This window comes from Diuraphis noxia, unplaced genomic scaffold (genome assembly GCF_037042655.1).
Source record: "Diuraphis noxia isolate RWA-SAM2 unplaced genomic scaffold, SU_Dnox_SAM2 contig0004, whole genome shotgun sequence".
Lineage (NCBI taxonomy): Eukaryota > Metazoa > Arthropoda > Insecta > Hemiptera > Aphididae > Diuraphis > Diuraphis noxia.
Window position 1 is genome coordinate 35918389 of NW_028301714.1, and position 24273 is coordinate 35942661.

Consider the following 24273-nt stretch of genomic DNA (forward strand, 5'->3'; position numbering starts at 1 on the left):
ATCTCGTAACGCATTTATCACTATACGTGAACATAAAGGAAGCACGTTGTAAATGGTTGGGAGGTGGAAATTAAAAAAAAAGGTTAAAATGTGCAAGACGGTAAACGTGGTAGGTATATATTATATTCAATAATCGTAGATCATCAAACGGACCACCCGGACCAATATGTGTGGTACTCAAACATACACATTACACGCACACTTATACGATATAATATATACATGATATATTATATTATTATACATTACCATGTCATGCGGACTTTTGAAATACACAAAAAATCGTTTTATTTTCATTTTTTTGTCAGAAACGCCGATTTGGCTGAACATGTGTTAACGCAAGTGTTGTATGTGTTTTCCCGCGCACGTCTCGTGTTTAATAGTTTACAACACTCTTCCACTCCCCATGCGCGCGCGTGTATGTATGTGTGTGTATGTATGTGTGTGTGTGTGTGTGTGTGTGTGTGTGTGTGAGTGAGTGTGTGTGTGCGCGCGCGCTAACGCGTACCTACACCGAACTTCTAGACAATAAAACGCATCCGAAACGTAAACAGAATGTCTTCGTATAAACATGGCTCGGAGTCAAAGAATTCGTACCAATTTTGTATCCTTTAATTTTATATAAAAAAAAAATACAAATAAAAATGAAAATCGACTCCGGAAGAAACAAAGAAAGCAAAAAATATATATGTATTATGAACGTTATGTACATTTTGGAATGTTATTATTTTTATTCTACGTTCAAAATATAAATATTAAATATAAATAATATACAATATAATTATATAATTTAAAAATATAGATTCTACATCGATGGTAGTGGTGAAGCGGACTTCCTTTTATAGATGCTGACAATACTGACAATAGTAAGTACCCAGTATTGCAGACAAGGACTCATCGATTCTGCTAGTTATCAGTACACTGCGCAGGTATAGTTATAAAACAATCTTCATACATACAAATGTTCAACTGCATGGGTACTTCTTAACTCATAACTGGAATGATAAATTAAAAAAATTAGTCTATACATAGCACTTAATTACTTGGCATAAGAAATTTTTTATTTTTTTTGATCATATTGACTAATGGTCTAATATTGTTCATTTCTATGGAATATCGAACGTACAGTTGTATTTTTTTGGAAATTATAACTCAAATTGGTAAATGCAAAATAGAAGTATTCAAAACTGGAAGAATCGATTTACCTTTTCTTCCAATAGAAACATGATTGGCGAAATAGATGAAATCCCTCGGCATCATACCTACATAATTCGAAGAACGTAATAAAACATCTCACCGTAGAAGAATATAATATATGGATTGGATTTTTATTTACTGAATATGACTTATTTAATATTTAAATGCACCGAAAATATCTTAAACATCGTATGTTTTCATAAATATATAGGTATTATTTCTAGTATCTACCATTGCTCAACTTTGCAAATAAATATTTAATACAATATTATGTACATCAGCACTGTACCTATATAGTTTTCCGGATATTTCATTACAGGTTATAAATCTTATATAATAAAACGAAAGTATGGTAAATAAAAGAAAAATGCGCAATGTGCCAATATGTTTTGAAATACCTTTGCCATTAGGAGTCCGGTTTACTCAGATGGTATTGTCATATTTAATATTAATACTATTTTTAAAACAATACAAACAAATTATAGGTATGTCTTAGCCATTTTAGGGTATTTTTAGTTCTGCAGGTAGAGTACAAATTATTTATATAATATTGTTCAATTGACTCGAAATCTCGAATTAAATATCACAAATAGTTCGAAGCATGGACGAGCCTGGACGACAACAAAATTAAATGCGAAATTTATTCATAATGATTACTATTATTAAATGCAGGTAAGACTAAACAGCCACCCTATAATTTACAATAGGTAAAATACACGAATGGAGATGGATAATAACAATTATAGAGGTTCTTTAAAAAAAATGTATCTAAGATGATGTTAATTGCTCAATGGCGATTATAAATCATACGCTTTTACTTTAATTAAATACTATATTACAAGCGGGGCAAGTTAACTGAATTTTTTAACTCCTTGAGAATATTATTATATATATATAGGTATAGATAAATATGAAAAACAACTGTAATCTATATTTTACAATTATTTTCTTATTAGTTGGAATCATAAACATATTTATAACTGCATAGTAACATATAGTGTTGTCAAAAAGCAATTTTATAACAACTACAACACTATAGTAGTATACAATGTGTACACTATAGATAGGTACAAGTAAAATTTATAGTCAAAATTAATGACATTTTTTTAAACATATAGGTAATATTTGAATGTGTTTAAAGGAATACTGCATGAACACGTAGTGTAAGTACAGTTATTGCTTAGTTTTCTACCGTGTCAAAAATATCGAACTGTTTTTACATTTCCCCATGCCAAAATAAAAAGATAAAAAAAATGTCTATAATATAATACGGTAAGAAAAATAATAATTGATACATATTTAGTAATGTAACAATTTTTACATCATTAGTAATAATTCATTACCTACTTATATTTTATAAACTTATAAACACAATATGTATATAATATCCAATAGGTACCTACCATGTATGTAACCTATGTTTATTATACGCCTTATAAATGTGACATATTGTATAAAATGCTGCTAGATATTAAGTCCCTCCTGTTTATCATGCATTTATTATAGTAAGGTTACGACAAATACGTAAAACTGTAAATGTCCATTTCTCCATGATAACCAGCATTGATACCAAAACTCCATAACAATTTCACTTGCAGTTCGTAAGTTATAAATTATAATAATGCTTTATGTAAAATAACAAGCAATAATCTTAACTGAAATTGAATCCTCGTTATATAAATATATTTAAGATTCTGATTATTATATAAACCTAACCCTAGCTACGATAATTATATCTATAGGGTCCTACGACTTTCCTTAGATATCTCATATTTAACTGGTGTCATCCCCCGAACACGTAACAGTAGTTTTGAATTATACAATAAAATATCTTATTACGATACGATTGGGAGTATTTGACATAACTCAGATAGTTATATTTAGGTCAGAGGCGTAGCGTACTCGTAAATACTGTAAGTACTGCTTACACATGAAAAAAATAAAAAATAAAAAGTTAATAATGTTATTATAAAACTGCTTAGGTATGTAGTTACGTGAGCTCATAGACACGATATGGGTATGCTCAATATCGTAGACTATTATAGAGGTCTGAACTAGAGGTATTTTATACTATTCAATTATTCGAATATTAATAGTTAATATTCATTAAATTATATAATAATCTTCTATTCTTCTACTTTACTATAATATTATGATAAAATCTCCAAAAAAATAAAATCGTTTTCTAATAATAAAGAGCTTTATTTTTTTATTCCTCGTAAACCTACATAAATCTGCATTAACATAACTATACATGTTTACACCCCATCGATACCATATTTTATTTTTTTTTTTATTACTTTAAAGCCTCAACAACTAAGGTTATTAGCTTACATATTTTAAAATATTACTTATATATATAGGCATATTTTGTTTTAAAGAAACCTATACTTTACAGTCTGAGTATAATGTACACTTAATATGGTGATACGGTGATTTATTATCACCAAAATACGTGGCAAATAGCGATATATTGCAATTATAGGTATTTGTCAATGAATAATTTTTCAATTCGAATTTGTGATTTTAAAAGGCTAGACTCTGCATTTCATTCATAAATATTTTTTAATAATAGGCTATTTAAACGGTATGGTAAACAATAAAACCAATATATTTATAGTTATACAAAGTTCCCTGAGAAGATATACGAATTAGCCATAGAGGGGAACTCACCGCCCGGATAAAAACTAGTTTTTTATCGTTTTATTCATAAATTAAAAACAATTATTAAAAATCATGGGATTAATGAAAATAAAATGTTGAAAGGTCAATATTTTCAGTAAAATAAACTCTTCAAAATAGATCTTTATTTTTTTCAAGAATTAAAAATAACTTTTTTTAAACCTTTTACCAAAAAATAAAAAAAAACCAATTTTTATGATATATTTATTATCCTAGGAGATATCGCTGGGTAAATAAACCGCGGGACACCCTGAATACTAGGTATATATACTTACATTATGTTTTTTCGAATTTCTATTTCGTTTCTATCGTACCTATTCATTTCATTCATACTATCTATTACATAATAATAATGATCATACCTGTACTGGCTGTAGACTGCAGTATTACTGATTCACAATATTCACGTCCCCTATAATGACGTAGTGTAACATCCTTTATAAACATTCGATCGATTTCAGCCGACGGCAAAGCTTATCGCGTTTTCTATTTGACCGATTCGTACACACTCAACACGCCCACTTTTGAGAGATGTTAGCAAAATATTTAGCCTCGATTACGCAAATTATATGTTATTAATGTTATTATAATACCTGGCTTAACATGGCCTATAAACTTGTAGTCAATAGTCGATGATTACGATTGTATATATACTACCTATTAGGTACATCGGATATCCGGATATCCCCTGCAGTCAAATATTAAATTTAATGTTAAATATAAACAGGCTGATACATGCAGCACTCCCCTATTTTTCCTTTAATAACGCATATTTTATACAAATTCTGATTGTTGGAATTTTTAATTAGCTATATTATATGCATATAAAGTAAACACATAATTTTTACCACTATTATACGGGCATATATCACGTGGTTACGAAATATTTCAAATAAGCACAATAGTGCACTACTGTTTTATCACTCTAAATTTTTAAACATAGATGCATACAAATCAAAGTTTGAACCTCTTATTATTTAACGACATCACTTAGAGGTAAAATCATCTTAGTAGGTATACGAAAATATGGCCATTCAGCAATTATAAACATTCCAAAAGTTTGAATTTAAGAAAATATGCACTATACGGAATGATGTTGAAAAAACGCTCTGTATAGGTACTTTCAAACTCTTTCGGGCAGCCTGAAACTGCATGCAGAATAATAATATATTTATTAGAAGACAAGTCGATATGCGAAAGATTTCAAGTACGGTACATTAATATTACACGAGACAGATATTGTGAATTATTTCATATTAGGCGTAAGTGCTAGCACTAGGTTTAGCTGGTTTAGGTGTATTATACTATAGCAAATAATATAGTTGATCAAATAACTTATCCATCTCATTCTATCGAAACTCTTACCCTATGCACGGAATTATTTAAAATTAATTATGGGTACGCTCTTGTACGAGATTATATCTCATCTGCATATTATTTCAGTCAATCTATTTATCATTGCAGTCTACAGTACAGTGCAGATGATTGAAAAATAAACAAAATTAATGTCTATATTGGAAAAGCTCCATTAAATAAAAAATAATATAAAAACAATAAGCAGCATAAGCACTTACTATTTTATTATTCTATTTTTTTTTTTTTTTTTTTTTTTTTTGTCATGACATTACCGATAAATGTGCATTATTTCATATTTAGTGTTTCTCAATTTTTTTCACCCCATGTTATACAAATATACGTATATTTGTCAGTATTGGAGACACACTTCCGCGAGCGGCGAGCGGTTCTTTATTACAAAGCGGCCCGCCGACAAAGGCCTAGGATCGGAGAACGATATCCATTAAACATCTGGTGGTTTAAGTTTTTGAACCAGTGTGAAAATATCTTACGGTTTATACGTACATTTTATCGACACCGTACAATACGTATAGAACTATGATATTATAATCTATAATTGAGTTCAGTTACTACTTACTAATCCATAGGAATAACGGGACCCGGGATAATCAATATCTAACACCCGCGTAATTTGCATTTATCATGATAATGTATGATATATTTATGAACTATTATTTGTATACACTGGTCACTGCTGCATGTACACCGTACGAATGGTACAACTTACTTTTGTTGATAGTTTTGTAGAAAAATTGTAATACGCCTACATACTATGGATTTAGGTAGATGATAGGTGTGATATAAATAAATAAGCAAAACGAACAGTTGTTACAGTATAATAATAATGGTGTATTTGGTAGAATTTCGTTTTAGTTAAAATATTTCAAACTCTGTTAACAATATAATATTAATAGTATACCTGCAATAATAATAATATAATCATGATGAAGTATATATATGCGTGAATATATATATTACGAATTACCATAAATCAATTGACTTAGCTTAACTTACAATTTATTTAGCATGTTAATTGATAGGATTTCCAAAACGTTTGAATTGACCTCTTGAAACTTAAATACCTGGGAAATGGGTAATAATAATTAAACTTGTACAGTTACTTATTCAATATAGTATGATATTATATTATATAATCTACAACTATCTCGCTCGATATATTTGAAATCTTTAAATTTACAAACTTGAAAAATCATTGAACATCGTTGGTCTACCACAGTTGTGTGTACATTATGCATATCTTGATTTTCTAATAATTTCTCTTTGGCAATTTGACGACCAAGATAAAGTTGAGACAAGATTTCGGTATACCTACGTGTGTTAAGGTTATATTTTGATTATTTTTTTGTCAGTAAATTTGAAATGTACCTAATTGTCATTGACAATTAACATAAAATATGTTTTAAGCCTTACAGCAGATACCCAAACTTCAACTTATTTATATTTATATATTTTCGTAACGCGCCGTCAATTTGTATAACGAACATCTCAAGTTCCAATCATCTAAGTAGACATATATAAATGCTTTCTCGCAATAAAACTAAGTATTTTTTCCATGTATTTTTACTGGGCCTTTTTTTGTCATGACTTAACTGTATTCAATTTCAAGTACAAATTACATTCTAACCATCTGTCAGTAGGTATATATATACTATAAAGTATTTTAATTGTACCTACTACCTACGTTATAAAAAATCCTATCGGAATGAATAATTGTTTACATAAAAGATCTGCTCAAAAATACTTTTAAACAATTGGAGCTTGAATATAATTTTTATCTATTATAATAATATATACATATATTAGTATGTATTATATAGTATACCTATTATTATTGACTCATATTATAATATATATATATGTGTTATAAATGTTATAATATAACTATATAGTATATACATATCGAGCGGAAGATTTTAAGTGGTCTAGTACATTTGGAAGACTTTAAAATAAAAACAATAATGAATTGACTAATATTAATTATTAACATTGGTATTAAAACTAACTATTGTAAACTATTGTACGAACAAAATAAATAGACATTTAAAATATGTTTTCAACGGGTAAAATATAATTTGTATAATATGTGTATATTATATAATAATATAACTAAAATATAGTATATCCGAATATGATATAAATTCATTTGTATGCAGAATATTTACGTGCCCATATTATATATATATATAGTATGAGACTAAAATGGTTTGTAAAATTCAAATAGTTGGATCCATCTTGTCCCATAAAATATTTACTACCTTTTTTGACTGTATACTGCGATAAGTGATAACTCATTGGAAATATATAAGAGAATATCACTTATTTATAGCGCACATTGTCGTGAAAGATACGGATCTGTGGTAAATATTGCATAAAAATAGAAATAGGATACGTGTATCAATTACACAATGTTCCTGATAGATGTTTGTCAAAATATAGTTTGGGTTTTTTTTTTAAATACTTTGAAAATAAATAATTGTTTTCAATGGTAATTTGAAGCTCATTAGTTTTTGGATAAATCGAGTAATGTACTTAAAATAGTTTTCGTTTGAATAAAAAAGAACAAGAACAAACTCACTATTGTCACGTTCGATTATAAATTCCGGATATTCTGAAAAATACAAATATTATTGTTTCAAACTTTAAATTTGGGTACCTACTCGGAAAAAAATCAAATTAATCAAGATATTTCATAGTATAATTAATAATATTATAGTTACGTATCCACGACATGGATCATATACACTAATTATAGACAGTGCTGTAAGTTAAAATGTATCATTCAAAATATTGTCAGTTTTAAGGAGTAGTAATTTTGATGTCATACTATCATGGTATTCTTTCTAGATGCCCAATACTATTCCGTTTGATAAGAATGTTCAACCAAAGACCATTTTTAATATTAATGATGAAGAACGGTTGGGAGGAGAGGAGGGCATCGTAAAATAAATAATACATATTTCAATACTATTTTTCGGGGGCCTTATCCACGAATTCAGTCAGTGGCCGCGTTTGATATCGTGCACGTTCTGCAGAATCACGCATGTATGGTCCCAGTCCCATGTAATATTATTATGTCCTTTTATATCCATTCCACACAATAAATTGTTTTGGTTTATATATAAATATATATATATATATATATATATTATATACGAATATACCACATTGTTAGAGAAACAAAAATTTAAATAATTAGGTAATAATTATTATAGTATAGTATTAAAATTAAAAATAAATAAATAAAATAATGTTATTGACATTTTGATTTTGGATCTATAGACGAATGTTTTATAGAATGATGGGTGATTAGTAATCTCTTATGGGACGGGTGCAGTTGGTATGACACCATTTCCCGGAATATTGTCTTTACTAGTTATAACAGCATTGGGAGACGCCGGCGTGTTGTCATCCAAGAACAGCGGATTTTTCACTTCCATTTCTCCAGCCTAGAACACGAACGCGCACATTCATTTTCATTATGTTTAATATTTTGCGTTGACCTTGACACACAAAAATATCAAGTTCATTATGAGTTATATTATGATGTAAATATTCATTTGTTTAACTGTTTTTCTAAAAAATTATATTACAAATAACTTACAGGTGCTAATCCCGGACATTCGTAAACTGTGTAATCGCCTTCCTCGTTGTCATCGTCGCTGTCTGGATCGCTAACTGAACCGCATCGACTTTCCTTGACCGAACTGTTCCTGCGAAGCAAACAATAATTATATTTGTATTATAATATTGTTTCATGCGTAGTTACACGACGTAATAAGGAGACTGCATTATATCACAGCAACAAAGACTAATTGTTGTTTTACCCTTGCAGGCATTTTATTTTGATAGTAAAAATCCTAATTTTTGTGTCTTATTTATTTTCTACAATATAAGTGTTAGAGCACTTGGAATCAATAACAGAATGAGAATTAGTTTCAAAAATTTATAATTATATGTATATATTATATATAAATTTACTGATTCATTCGTTTTTAATGTATTTGGTTGATTTTACACTGGTACAAACGAAATCTAAGGTTTCTATTGATTTAATTTTCCATAGAGTATTCGTGTAAATATATAACATATAATTTATCATTATTATATAAATGTATATATAGACATGCCGTAGACATTGTGTAATGTAATATCAAAGGGACCGCTGTTGGAGAGTTTGTTTGCATTAATCGAAACGGTTGTACAAAACAATCAAATAAACATGGGAAACTCTGGTAGGATTTTTCGCGATTAACCAATAATGCACTAGCTGTAGTATAAATCATAATTGTATAATATCATAATATTATAATATTATACTCTATGACGTATTAACTATGTGTTAAATATAAAAATTTGTAATTTAAATGTCTTGTTAATAATACATAATTAAAATTCAAGCACATTGAAAATCAAAATACGATAATATTATTTGCCTCGAAGTTTTGTGTATCTGCAGTAAAGTTAAGAACTTTATCCCTGCCTCGAAAGTATATATTTTACTCACGTTTCCATAGCGATGATCTGTTGTTTCTGGTGTTGATAATGATACATTTGGGCGGACTGTGCCAAGCGGCGGTCGCCAGTGGGTGACATATCTTTGTTGGGTCCAGTGATACCGTACGCTGGGTACTCTATATCCGCCGTCGCCTTGTTATTTTTTTGCATTCTGAAAATGTGTATTAAGAACAATGTGTTAAATTACAATCGTGTGAGGTCACATCTTTGGCATAGTTAGCTTTACTGACCTATAGCATGCTATGGATGATATGAGCAAGACGACCAGAACAGCTAGACCGACGCCAGCGGCTTTAGCTGGAAAACAGCAATCGAACAAATTATTATTATTTGTTGAAAAATTGTATACACTTTATACGCAGTTTTAAATGATATTATGACGACAGTAATTATGTTATTGAAAAACAAAGAGGTAACAAACAAAGCCCCTCATCCTCGCAAAGAGCACCAAATTTCTTTCAAAGAGCTCAGTGGGATATAAAATGATAACTGTAGTATACATAATTTATATTTAATCACATAATATGCTGACCAGAATTTTTTTTATTACATACTAGAAAAAATACAAATATAAAAACTAATCTACTAAATCCTTATACGCGCGAGTCATAATATGCTCATCTCGGTACTTATTATACAAAAGCATAAAGAAAACAAAAATGCAATGGAATTTATGTAATATATTCATATTTATAATACATTTTAATTTATTAAACTACAAGAGTTTATAGATTTTAAGATTATGAATTCGTTTATAAATGCTATATTGAAAATACATTATATTATGCTAATTTAATAGACGATTTTAAAATGTGTTTGTGTTTCATTCAATTTTGAATATTGACATTTGTTTATTTTTACCTAATAATCCGAAAACCGCATTTTTCCACCTAAACATAATATTTAATATTAAATATAGATTTATAATGCAATATAGAAAGGATTCAGATATAATGACCCGTCCAATGAAGTAATCTGTCAAACTTTATCGTTGTTGATCGGCTTCAATAAATATATGCATGGCGCATAATATAGGCGGTATAATACCTGGGGTACATATAATATTTCATACCGGAGCGCATCATTTTACCACTCAAACACATAATTTATGAAACGCATAAGTATCAAAAACGTATTGAAAAACTAAAAACCCATTAAAAGAGCTTTAAAAAACACTTTTCGCGATGAGTCACATCAAATTGGTTAAGATTAATAATGTTTTATCTAGCTGTTCAACATTTTTTTTATGAAAGTTAATTCATAAATATTTTTGACCCCTTGTAATATTTAATATTTATCGTTTAGTGATTACACTTATTAAATTGAATTACCATGAATTTATTTTACGAATTTGCGAATTTCAATGCAAACGTTTACCTTTTTTTTTATATATTTCAACCATTAATCATTAAAATATACCTATGGTTTGTATTTTTAAATATTTTCCAAACGTACTTATCAATCACGAAAATATCCAACAGGTATAGGTAAAATATATGATTGGTTTAACACCAACCACAATTTTATCCTAAATTATAAAATCATTTAAAAAATATATTTAGAATGTACCTAACCTACTTATTTAGGTGTTAATATACTTTGTGTGAACTTTTCTACCGATACATTAACAATTTCAAATGAATTTAATAAAGCTTTTGTTCATATATGTGTATAGTAATGTATTAATGCCTGTTCAAAAACGTTAAATTGTTTATTACACATTTCTGAAACTGTGTCAGGAGTTGAACTAATCCCTAACTTCATATAAAGGAACATTTGATTGCATTTTGTGTGGAAAAGGAGGTTAACATTATCCAAACTAATGTGGATAAAAACCCGATTTCATACTGTTAACAGTGTTAACATAACTCACTAATGTAGGTACATACATTTCTATTTGGAGAGGAGGGAGAGGCGCTATGTCACCAAAAGTGCTTCAACCTGCCCCCCCCCCCCCCAACATGATGGTCACCTATAGGCCTACAGTTCATTCTCTCCCTCTATTTAATTAAAATAATACCACTTTTTGGGATCCAACCAATAAGATTTCGAAACGGCTTAACGTCTTAAGTCTTAGCAGATATTTGCTTATATTACGAAATTAGCAAATTGTGTGTAGTCATTATTATTTCATTTTATAGAATTAAAACTATTCTATAATTATAAAAAAATATTTAATGGATTTTAAAATCATGAGCATTTTGGACCTTTTATATAAAAATTCATAAATGCACACGACCTACTATACCACTTATCAAATATTTCGTATTTGCGAGATTGCATATGACGTTTCACATTTTTCTACCTTCCTATTCCTATAGAAGGTATATTATATGTAGGTACAATATAGATATCTTGTACTGGTGCTTTTTAAAATATTTAAAATACTTGATGGATTATGATAGCAGAATTCGTTTTAAATTATAACTAGGCAATAGATTTTAAACTAAACTATAATACTTTACAAACATCACACATGCATTAAAATCAATGATATTATAGTCTAATAATTGATGTAGAATATATAATTATGTATTTTTTTTTTACTATTATATAGAAAATATATTTAATGATTTCATCTAAATATTTATTCATTAAAATACATTTATAGTTTTAAGCAATATTATAATTTTAAAAATTACTGTACATAAAAATTGGTGGAATTAAGCATCATAACTCATAAAGTCATAAATGTATTTTAAATTACGGCATGTATGTATAAAATACGTGTATTTAAAAACTAAAGTTTATGATGATATATTAAATAAAATCCAATAACTTCTGGTTTTATCAACATTTTTTTTATATCTAAGTAAAAATAAGTACATTGATTTTAGTTAAATTCTATATAAAGTGTACTATGGATATATTTTTCGTATTAATGCCTTCGTATTGCTTTCTAAGCTATTTAAACAGTTACTACTAGAAAGATGGACATATAATAATTAATAACATACCAAAGAAATAGTAATCGTCTTGGCTGAACCTTGAATGAGTAGAAAATGGCATGACGTGCATAAAATTGCTCTGCGGTAAGTCCATCGATACCTCACTGGTGGTCGTGTTCTCAGTGGTGACCTTTGATGAAACATATCCGTCTGATCCGTACGACAAATTATCATGTACTTCACTGCTTTTGGACCTTTCCTTTTTATGATATCTACGGGGCCCATAGTCTGGTGGTAGCAAGTGACTGGAAAAAACTTAACCACAAACAATACGTATTACAAAACAAATTATTAATAATTAAAATATATAAAATAACAATATATAAAATATATAATAATTAATGTTATATATTAATATATAACATTAATTTACTCTATATTTAATCAAATTACACAAAATGTATATATATAGGTATTCATAAATAATTATGACAATAATTTCCAAAACATGAACAAATATCTTCATAAACATGCACTTAAATTAATTCAAAATACGTATTATAATAGTGCTAAACTAGAGATTATTATAACGATTCATTATTAAAATATGTATAAAATATTTTTCTGCCTGAAGAAGGGTTATCCAAGGTCGACTAACGTGTAATTTTAGAGTCGTTTTATCTATACGTAAGAACGAAGTGCACTCTTCGGTATTGAATATTTTAATCTGTGGTCATACTATTATACAAAAACAAAATAATAGGTACGATTAATTACTATAAAAAATCCGTCATCCATAATTTAAATTATAAATCAACTGGATGTCAAGCATTTAATTATAATTGTGACATAACAGTGAACTAAAATAAGATATTAAAAAAATACTACAGTGATACGACGCATGCATGAGAAGAAAAACTAATTAAAAACTACTACTCGAAAGCTGACCACCACCAACTACCTGGTTGATAGTAACGACGGTCATTGGGCAATACGGCGAATGGTATTTCTTGATTGCCAGTGTTTATTTCAGGTAGATGTGATGCCAGGTCGTATGTGAACGCCCGTTTATCATCGTCTATCTGATCGAGGGGGATCGGATACGGGTCCTGGAGATTATTCCGCATCCTATAGTTTTGATCCTTGATAATTTGTGCCAACTGATTGATTATAAGCTCTTTTGCATCTACACACACACACACACACACATATATATATATATACACACACATAAAAACATTAACCCAATGTTTATTTAAATAACAACTTTGGCGTTATGACTGCCAAATATAGGTACAAAGTATACACTTAAACACATTATACAATATATATAATTATTATTTATTATATGTATACATTAATCCATCATACACATGGTTTCTAATTATCTATGGAAAATATTTTCATAAAGGTTAATAGTTTTCAAAATAATGGTTGTCATACTTAAAAAAAAATAACACTGTATAAATATATATTATCATTGTTATCACACTTTTCACGTGCTAAACCGGATGTACATATATACAGACAACTGATAAAAAAATACTTGCCACCGTTTGTTCATATCACCTCAAGCTGGTCGCTTTATATAAGTCATATAATGACCGAAACAATGTTGTTCAAAATACAAACTCAATTATAATATGACAATAACCTTCGTTTTTGATTTTATTATTTTGTATATGTACGTATACCTAATAATTAGTGCTTGCCAATATTTTTCTCAATTTTGCAATATTTAGCTTGCATTATTGATCTTGTCTGTGTACACAGCTGCAGCCCAAAAGACCCGAAACTACTCATCGTACATAATTTTTCATATCCATGTGAACCAAATGGTTCTATAGGTGTAAATACAATATTCGATAATAATATTGTATTTTTATAATTTATATTCACAGTATTTAAACATTTAAATAGTCAGCGTTTTATTCAAGTAAAGATAACAAATTTTATATTAATTTAGTGAAATAAATAGTATCTTTATATACTAATACTTAAAAAATAATCACGTAAAAATTATTTTATTATAGACAAAATAATAGAACGCATTAATTATCATAGTAAAATAATTTCTATATAACTAAAAAAGTTTTAAACTTAAAAAATTATCATTAATTCAATTTATAGATTTCACAAGCGAAAATTCAATAGTATTTTTTCAAAAACTATTTATATAAGATTTACACTGGAATCGATAGGTTTTAAATGATGCAAAATTTCTTTATCAATTTGATTTCACCATTTTCATAACCACATAAGCTTACTGCTTACATTAATTTAATAAATAAATTGTATGTACCATGAATAAAGAATTTTAATAATATTCTAAAATTTAAGATTCATGAATGATGTATATTTTTGCGTAACCAGTGTGATAATTCTATTTATATCTAAATTTTAAAGTCGTAAATGTTATTTATATCACATTACTTAATGAGTACCTATAGAGAATTTGTGATGAAAGGTGACTGAACAATATAAACCATTCAATTATTCATAATGAAATACAAATATTAATTAAATAAACATAAATACATTACATAAAAAAAATTCTTTATAATTTGTTATCACTATAAAATGCATATAGATAAGTTTTATTTTTATACTATCTAGCTAATGCTTTAAAAAAATTTTTAATAGTTCACCTAACGGCTAACATTTTTATTACTTTATAATGAGTACCTACTAAACATAAACAGTAATTTGGTAATAATTAGTATCAGCCAAGTACATAATATGAGCAGCAGAAACTAAGATAATTAACTTTTAATTTCTTGACATTGAGTTAACAAAAAATTATTAATGATTATTGATTTATCATGAAATAAAAAGTAACTTTTTTTTTATTTGTAATAACTAATAAGCCTCGGTAGCGGTGGCCATTGGCTGACATTGTTTACATTGTTTTTATATAATTTTTTACATAGGTAGTTTTGTTTTTACATATTATTTTATATTATTTGTTTACAATAAATTTTTGATTTCAATAAAAGTAACTTTTTATTCCTTTAAAAACACACAAACCTATAAATTTCACTTGGATAATAAACGTAAAATTTTTTAGCTATTGTCCCAAAATATTTGAATTATTAAAATCTATTGAATATAGATAGGTATATTATATGAAACATGGATACCTATGTCCTATATTAATTAATGACGATAATATCGAGTATAAAATATGTATGTATACTGTATAGTGTATACTATGCAAGACTTGTACACCTATTCCAAAATATTAATTCGATGAAATCAAAACCAAAATCGGTAATAAAAAAAATATGCTAAAAAGGTTATATCATATACCTACCTGAATATCTAACGTATTCATTTCTCTCAAACCTACTTGTAATTCTAAAAAGTTAATAGAAAAACAATGTATATGTTATCCACGCGTACACGATATGAAGTGAGTTTCAAGGCGACTAAACACATCTCTTTTACGATATGCATCCTATATTTATTTATTTTTTTAATTTATACTATTTTGATAATATAGTAAGATTAATATTGAATCATTACAATATAATTTGTATCGTAGATCGTGGATGAATACCATCGATATACCATCGATATATCGCATAATTGACGCATATAGATACTTCATAAACATTGAAGAGATTATCGATATCATTAAATACTGAGTAAAATACTTATACTTACAATTTTAGAGTAAGCATATAATTCAATTTTGCATTAAAAGGTGTAGTTTTATTGTGTTTCTATAGTCTTTGTTGTTATATGCACATTTCATTATAAAACACCTGCCTGCAGTTATAGTTCTCATTTCCATAAGTAAAAACCAGTGGGTGCTTCTATGACAGTCGTGACCTATACGGCTATACCTATTACTGTCTACTATAGTACAACGTTAGGCTGCGAAAATTATAGTACTATTAAAATATTTTAGTTATAGGCACACTTTTTTATTGATAGACGATAGTCGTGCCTGTATGGTGACTGGTGAGCATAATAAATTTAAAACTATAAATATCAATTTAGTTTAAGGATGTTATACGACTAATTAACTACATAAAACGTGATTACTGATTACTGATTAGTAAGTTTATCACCCTAATATTAACATCCATAAATGATACATATATTTTTAAGTAAGATATTAGATATAAGGTTTTATAAAGGTAATATTATAATTTATAATGTATATTATACTACATTAACATTAATTGTATGTATATTGTATACATAGCTATATACTAATATAATTTATAGTATATATACAATAATGATGAAATAAGGAAATGGGCAGAAGAATAATTTCCTAGGTTGTGTCCAAAACAATCAGTATTAAATTTTTTTAACGTGCTTCATTTTCAAATAAAAAAAATTGAATTTTAATTTTTAATAAATCATAATATTAAATTTTTGTAATAATTAAAAAAATAATTTAACTAATTTTGCATGTAAAATATAATATGAAGATTTAAAAATAAAAACACTAATATATGTCATAGTTATTAAAATATTAAAAGATGTCACTATAATATTTTGTAGGTACCTATTTCACACGTGTTAATACAGAATGCTACCCATCATGCATTTGTTGTCCCTCTGTTACAAACGTAGGACATAACAATTTCTCATTCATTAGTTTCAATACCTAGTGTACTGTAAGTTTTGACATTAGATTAAATTGATCTTCATCAATGTTTTAGGTAAGAACATTATCTATAGTTAAGCGTCGGTGATTTTTATACTTTCATCTTCAATACGTCAAGTCCTATGGATATGTGAAATAACAAAAATTAAATCTCGTTTGAAAATTAAAATATTTAATAAAAGTTTATTACTCTTGCTAACATTATAGCAGATTGAGTGACAAACAACAATATTATTCCAGTTTATTTAAAAATAGATAATTATATGTAGTTCTTCTAAAATATGTTGGTATTTTTAAATAGTTGTGATCAATACATTATTTGCTATCGATTTACAAGGTGTATCTACTTGAGTGTGTAACAAAATGTATAAAACCAAATATGTGACAAATTAACAACTAATAACTTTCAATTAGCATTTTAAATGTAATTGAATATTATAAACATAATAAATTTCAATAGTTAGGTATACTTATAGATGAATAAATTTGATATTAATCATGACACAATTTATCGATTTAAAAACTATAATATGTAATTATAGACTATAGTAAGTTACAGCATTTACCAGCTCTTTTTGTTATACTCTATATTTGTATTTTTAAAGCTCTATATTCAACAGAATTTGCATTTTGAATGATTTAATTACAACTACTCAGGGGCGTATTCAGTTCTTCTTCCAGGGGGGGGGGGGGGGCGAAATTTGAACTCAAATCATAGGTTCTTATAAAAAAATTTGTACATAAACGAAAGTGTACAGATTATAAATAAATTGGTGGATCAAAATTTTTCGATCGTTTCGCTTGCTTTAACTTCAATAAATGATTTCTACCCACTTTCATAACCCATAACATAGTATTATACTAATGTCTAATAAGGTTGCAGAGTGCGGACCATTAAAAAAAAAAAAATAATATAATCTTGTAAGTTGTAGACGATCACAATTAATAATTATTATAGACACACTGCCACAGATACAACAACAATAATAATTATTGTATATATCTGTGATTATAGCCACGATATCTCTAATCTTTTGATTTTAATGAGTCTTATTTTCATTCTTAATTGATAACAGGTTTTTGATAACCATTATCCATTTATTCCATTTCCATTAAGAAAAAATATGCACTGTATTTTTAATTTTTTAATATAATATTATAATAAAATATGTAAGCACCTATACATGAAACACATTCAACAATGTCCAGGGGTGGGGGCGATCACCCCTATCGCCCCCCGTTGTATACGCCCCTGCAACTGCTGAACTACCTATACCTTTATTAAGAAACAATTAAAAATTATTAATTTTCTTACTACTAAACGAAAAATATATTTATAAATGTATTCAGTGTACAAAATTATCTATCCGTCGACTATAATAGGTATGTATGTCTTAATTTTAAAATAATGCGATTCATTGTAGACCAAATAACTTCATAATATTACGGTTAATATGGTTAAAATTATTTTTCAAGATGAGTGCACCAAACTAGTTGAGTAATAATCAATAATTAATATACTCAGTTTGATTTTGTAAGATGAGTCACCAGGTATAAGCGAATATTTATATTTATTTTCCTCATTTAGGATTTATAGAACATAGTTAGCAAAAAACAATATTCATTAATCATAAATATTCAAAAATGTTTTTAAATATTTGATAAAATAATTTTTTATTTTATCCTCAATTACTAATAATTAATAAGAAATCAAAGTATGACGTGACTTTATATTATATTATTATAGTATAACAGATACCGTTGAAATGTAACAAAATAAATTATCTTTAAATTTGCTTATCGAATAAATGCTGTGAAAGTGAAAATTACTCATCGGCGTTATCACGTTTAATTAAAGGATACACGAAGTCACGAAGTATACGAAGATTATAACGAAAAAGTTGGAAATGAAGAAAACTAAGTTATGTTTTTTATCGTAACGATTCGTCCCCTTATATTTGTTATAACTTTATAAGTAAAGTTCAGTTCAATCAGTTCTTTAAAATTAATTAAATTAACAGATATTTCAAAAATGTGTGCAAACACATTCTTTTTGAAGTTTGTGTATACTGTATACAACATGATACACTGTTTCAGTTCAAACTTTTGGTACCCGACATCGGACTTCAAACTGATCTGTATATTAATATTTACTATTGCTATTTGCCGTTTCAAATCTTGTGAAATCTGTAAGTATCTGCAGTGAGTTACTGGAGTGTATGTAATCTTAGAAGTGCAAACATAGGAACATTTGACAATTCATATAGGTATATATAGTGTGCAGTTAGAATTAAACGTTTGTGCTATATAAAAGATATAAAAGATTACAAAGTTATTATTGAATTGAAGAGTACAGCACATTGCATTACGCTACGGAAAGTTTGAGTTCCAAATTATTATTATTATTATTAGTTTGCTTTCTAAAAGAAAAAAGAATATGAACTATATCGAGGTATATACGATATTTTTGATTTTTCCAAGTCGTTTCTACTTCGTACTTACAGAATCTTTTATTTAAAATTATTATAAGTACGGAAAACAAAAAATATTTTAAAACTAATTTGTATTCTATATATTTACATAAAAAAATTGTCCTTTCTTAATATCTACCTGTCTGAAAAAATCAATAGTTTCTAGTATCTATCATCGTTTTTAAATAAATATTTATATGTATAAAGTATTAATACAATAGCACTACTCAGTATTTTAATAAATTATAGATACCTACAATCTACATGGATATTGAAATACTACAAATATTTAGTATTATGAAGAATATTTTCTATAAACGTGTACATTTTAATAAATAAGTAATAATAGTTGTCATTTAAATAATAAATGTTCAATTAATTGGAAAAATTCAATGTTAACGTTTAAAAAAAAAAAAAAAAAAAAAATAATGTAATCAAAATATAATTATGTAAATAATATAAATCCTGAGCATTTGACAGCTAGTCATATTAAAAATAACATTAGTAATTATCACCAAATTGAACGTCTATTTTGAGTAGATTGAATTTACTGCTATTTTTGATAACTTACAATTTTAATTGTTTTCCAAACAAAATATGATTGATGTGAATAAAGCTATTCATGCCATAAGTGATATTAATCATTATTAAGTAATTTCGAAGTGATTACTTTAAAATATTTAGCTGAATTCACAAGGATAATTTATTGTAAATTTGTTATACCTATACACTTTTTTTTTTTTTGTGGTAGTGCTGTAGGTTCTTATGGAACTGTAGGTTGGTTTTACACGTGGGTGAGAGTTTTGGCAGAATTTCTATAGGGTCACCCGTAGGTTTCTGCCATGCCCCGGAGTGAGGGATAGCGGCACTTGTTCTTCGGACACCGTGACTTGCCCGGATAAAAATGCCGCCCGATGGTTGAGGATCGAACCCGGTCCGGCTGAGCCACAACCGACGCTATACACTTTTGTACCACAGTATATAGGTACAAGTCATATAAATAAAATATCGATACTTAGATTTTGACAGACAAAAGCATGGTTTCTTTTACGACACATAATTTCTATCTTAGCTTGTATAACATTATGATTTCTATGGATGTCAGCTCATAATTTTTTTTTATCTATCTGGTCCTCAGGAAACGTAAAAAAAATGTATTTATGGAAAATCGACTTTGAGTTGGTAATTTCAGAGTCATCACTAATCACCTATTGCAATATTTTTGACACATTAGTTTGGTATTTGATCATATATTCTGCTTTAAAAATACAAATTTTGTTTTGTAAATTTAAATGGCTACACAATTTATTGAGAATACATTTAGACTTAAAATTATATGTCAAACCCTAAAAAATATTATTTGCCATATAGTTTTGTAATAGGTGATTTTAATCTAAGATAACTCAAAAAAAAAACAAAAATATTTTGCTTGTATTCTTTCGTCCACGTTACGTGTGGTTCAGAAAGATTTCAGAGTATAAATCATAGTTTGCTTACATACTCTTATAGGTACATAATATTGGTTATTATATTGTTATGATGATTAAGATTGTTTCAGAAATAATTAAAATGAAAACAGAAAATCTGTGAACTTAAAACAATCCTGAGGTTAGATGCTTATAAACTTTTTAAACATATTTTAAGAAATATCGTGTATTTTAATTTTTCAAATATACCATTGATGTAGAATGTAGATGTACAAATTTTATAAAAATATCATTAACTATTTAATTTAAACCCAAAACTTCTTCAAATAAAATAATTATATGTATATGATTTTATTTATCACGTAGAAATCAAGTATAATAAATAAAATAGTATTAAACATCCTTAAAATAATTACCAACTAAATTAATTCCAATGAGCATAAATTTGTAATTTGTCATAAAAATGAATTATATTTCAATCAAATTTATCACGCAAAAATCAATTGGATTTTTTGTCTACTGAATGAGTTTTTATTTGTTTATAAATGTTTATAATTATGTAGACTGAAGACACAATTTTCGAGAAAATAAGTAATAATACAAGTACGTATATTAATAAATAATAGGTAAGTTTTGTTTATGTTTTTGGTATTGTAAATTGTAATGGTAGAAACAGCTATTTCATCGCTTTGGTACCTCGTACCTATTGGTATTTTATACGATAATATAGACAAGCGAATATGTATATCACTAAAACGTAACAAAATAAAAAATATTTGAAATTTTATGTATTGAAAATATGTATATTTATTGTATAAAAGTTAAAAAAAGCATATTTTCCTTTTTTTTTTTTTACTAAAAACCATAATTAAAACAGGCAGGATTATGTGATAATCTTATGGTCTTTCAAAAGTTGAAATATTTGTTCTTTGTTCTTAAACATTTTTTTTCTTCATAACTACGTTAAACTTATAGCAATATAGTAAGTTATGTAGGTAAATTAACGAATATAATGTCGTTATTAATTTACAAACTACATACCATATTTATAACTTATATAGTATAAAAACCCAGAAATGAAATCGAAACTAGGAATAAACTTGAACTTTAAAAAGATGATACTTTCAACAATGTTTTTATTTATAATAAAGATAATTTAAAAATGAATTCGGGACCATTGTTAATGATTTATAAACAATTTACGCTTATGAGAACTACACGTGAACATTTTCTAATCCACCTGTGTACTGTACTGCATACTGTTATTATAGCTGTTATGGTGTTTGCGCAATTTATAATGCGCATAAATACCTATTAATATATTATATTATTATTATTTTAGGTATCGTGTACACGAATAAGTTTGAATAATAATAAATGTCTTAAATGTATATACTACATGCATAATAATATTATTGTTGTCTTCATGTACTTTATTTATTACATTGTGCTGTCGTTATGACGTATACTACATTGTATACATTTAATTAATATTCATAAATACAATATACCGTATGAGTAGAGCACCTATAGATTTTTGAAATTAATTAAATGTATACAATTTGCAAATTCTTATAAGATATCGACCGTCAGCAACAGGAAAACGGTCTGCGCAGTAAATTAAATATTCTTAAATTCTAAATCCCTAACCTAACCTACTATATAATAGGTATATACAAGCGCTAAAATAATAACATCGTAATACAAAAAGTAATAGATCTAAAAGTAGAGTCCTACCACTGTATAGCGTGCAGGCCGTCACAAATCTCTATATTGGTTATGAGGCTGAAGTTTATTAAGTTTATTTTTTACCATCTGTTTCAGGGTACACTTAGAAATAAACAAATTCTAAGAATTGTTGAATATATAGAGACGAAATAAGAGGTGTGGTGACTTGAATTTCGAAGCCTATTCAAAAAACGTGGTGCCCACATCACCCCCTCCACCTTTATGAACATTCACAATAATACATGATATTATGTGTAAAAGTATTATTATTTCTATTTGGAAAAATGTACTTTGCTAGGGGAATGATTTTCACAGATTTCAGTGTCACGAGTTTACAATTACTTAAGTACAATATGTTGCTGTTATTATTGGAATTGGATCAACGAGCCCAAACAAGTGCAACGAATAATGCTAAACTGACATACTACGAGTATATTGTATTCTGCACGCCAACCAAACAGAATAGACGACTTTTTATGAATATAATAATAAATATATCTATTATAATAATAGATTATGAAACGGTCGTGTGATAGTCTCGAGGGATGGTAATCAAGCGGGGAAACAGGTGGTAATAAAACATCATTATTTCTATCGGGCAGCGGCGGCGGTGACTTCTGCACGAAAGGAGCACAACAAGTGGTGAATGTCGAAATAATGCGATTGCGATACGACAAGGATGACGATGTGTTGATTAACACTGTAATATTATTATAATACATCCATGTGTGACGGATAAATTGTACTCCAATAATCGGTTATGAAATTGTAATAAATATTAGAATATTATGCTATAGGTACATTAAATTGCATAATTATTATATACCACTAGGGACTAGGGTGTCGAGTGGCGACAATGGCATCGATATAATATTATTAATCATTATTGTTATAGGCTTGTTCGTGACAATTATTGACGATATCGGTGTAGTGAAATATGTTAGTGCGGGCGGTGGTGGAGGAGTGGATCGACTTACCGTCTTGATACGGCACGGCGGCGGACGTCGTGTGAAACTCGCCGAAAAACGTACAGGAACACGCGACAAGCAGCACCACGTCCATCGTACGGAACGCGTACACAAACGACATGACAACGGCGGCGGAGGCGAAAATGTGTGACCGCAAGCGTCGTGTGACCGTCGGCAGACGACGCGCAGCTGTTACTGGCTACTGCGTGTGTGTCGCTGCCGCGGTGTCGTTGTCGCGCGTCGCGCCGTCGTCGCCGAGCGTTCAAAATTTCAAATAATGATAAAAACAATACGCCGCTACGGAGCGGAGGAGGCGTTGTCGGCCGGACGCGCGCGCGCAAACGCGAACGCCACCGCGGGTTTTCCCCATCGCCGTTCACGAATCGATAAAAAGTC

The 24273-nt window shown here is 28.0% G+C and overlaps 1 protein-coding gene across 8 annotated transcripts; it reads right to left on the reverse strand.

Annotated features, from left to right (window-relative positions):
• Positions 1 to 6059: 6059 nt before the first annotated feature.
• Positions 6060 to 24095, reverse strand: LOC107162820 (uncharacterized). 8 transcript variants are annotated; one of them, XM_089226641.1, is made up of 10 exons: positions 23887 to 24094; positions 13621 to 13845; positions 12729 to 12974; positions 10002 to 10068; positions 9761 to 9922; positions 8858 to 8966; positions 8627 to 8702; positions 7832 to 7864; positions 6250 to 6317; positions 6060 to 6154 (listed from the first exon to the last, which is right to left on the reverse strand). In XM_089226641.1, exons 1-9 carry the CDS (start codon positions 23996 to 23998, stop codon positions 6310 to 6312), a joined length of 1038 nt encoding a protein of 345 aa, XP_089082767.1. In that variant the 5' UTR covers positions 23999 to 24094; the 3' UTR covers positions 6060 to 6154; positions 6250 to 6309. The 8 variants fall into 8 exon arrangements, with proteins under 8 accessions (XP_089082767.1, XP_089082763.1, XP_089082766.1 ...); XM_089226637.1 differs by having other exon boundaries at positions 6250 to 7864; positions 23887 to 24095; XM_089226640.1 differs by having other exon boundaries at positions 6060 to 6317.
• Positions 24096 to 24273: the final 178 nt, after the last annotated feature.

What these genes read in the sequence shown, in the direction of transcription:
- LOC107162820 (XM_089226637.1), bottom strand. Translation starts at nt 23,998, where the DNA reads ATGTCGTTTGTGTACGCGTTCCGTACGATGGACGTGGTGCTGCTTGTC. An exon ending in TCATCCATAGCATGCTATAG is followed by an intron (nt 9,923 to 10,001) that starts GTCAGTAAAGCT and finishes ACACATTTTCAG; the next exon opens with AATGCAAAAAAATAACAAGG. An exon ending in CAGATCATCGCTATGGAAAC is followed by an intron (nt 8,967 to 9,760) that starts GTGAGTAAAATA and finishes TTTGCTTCGCAG; the next exon opens with GAACAGTTCGGTCAAGGAAA.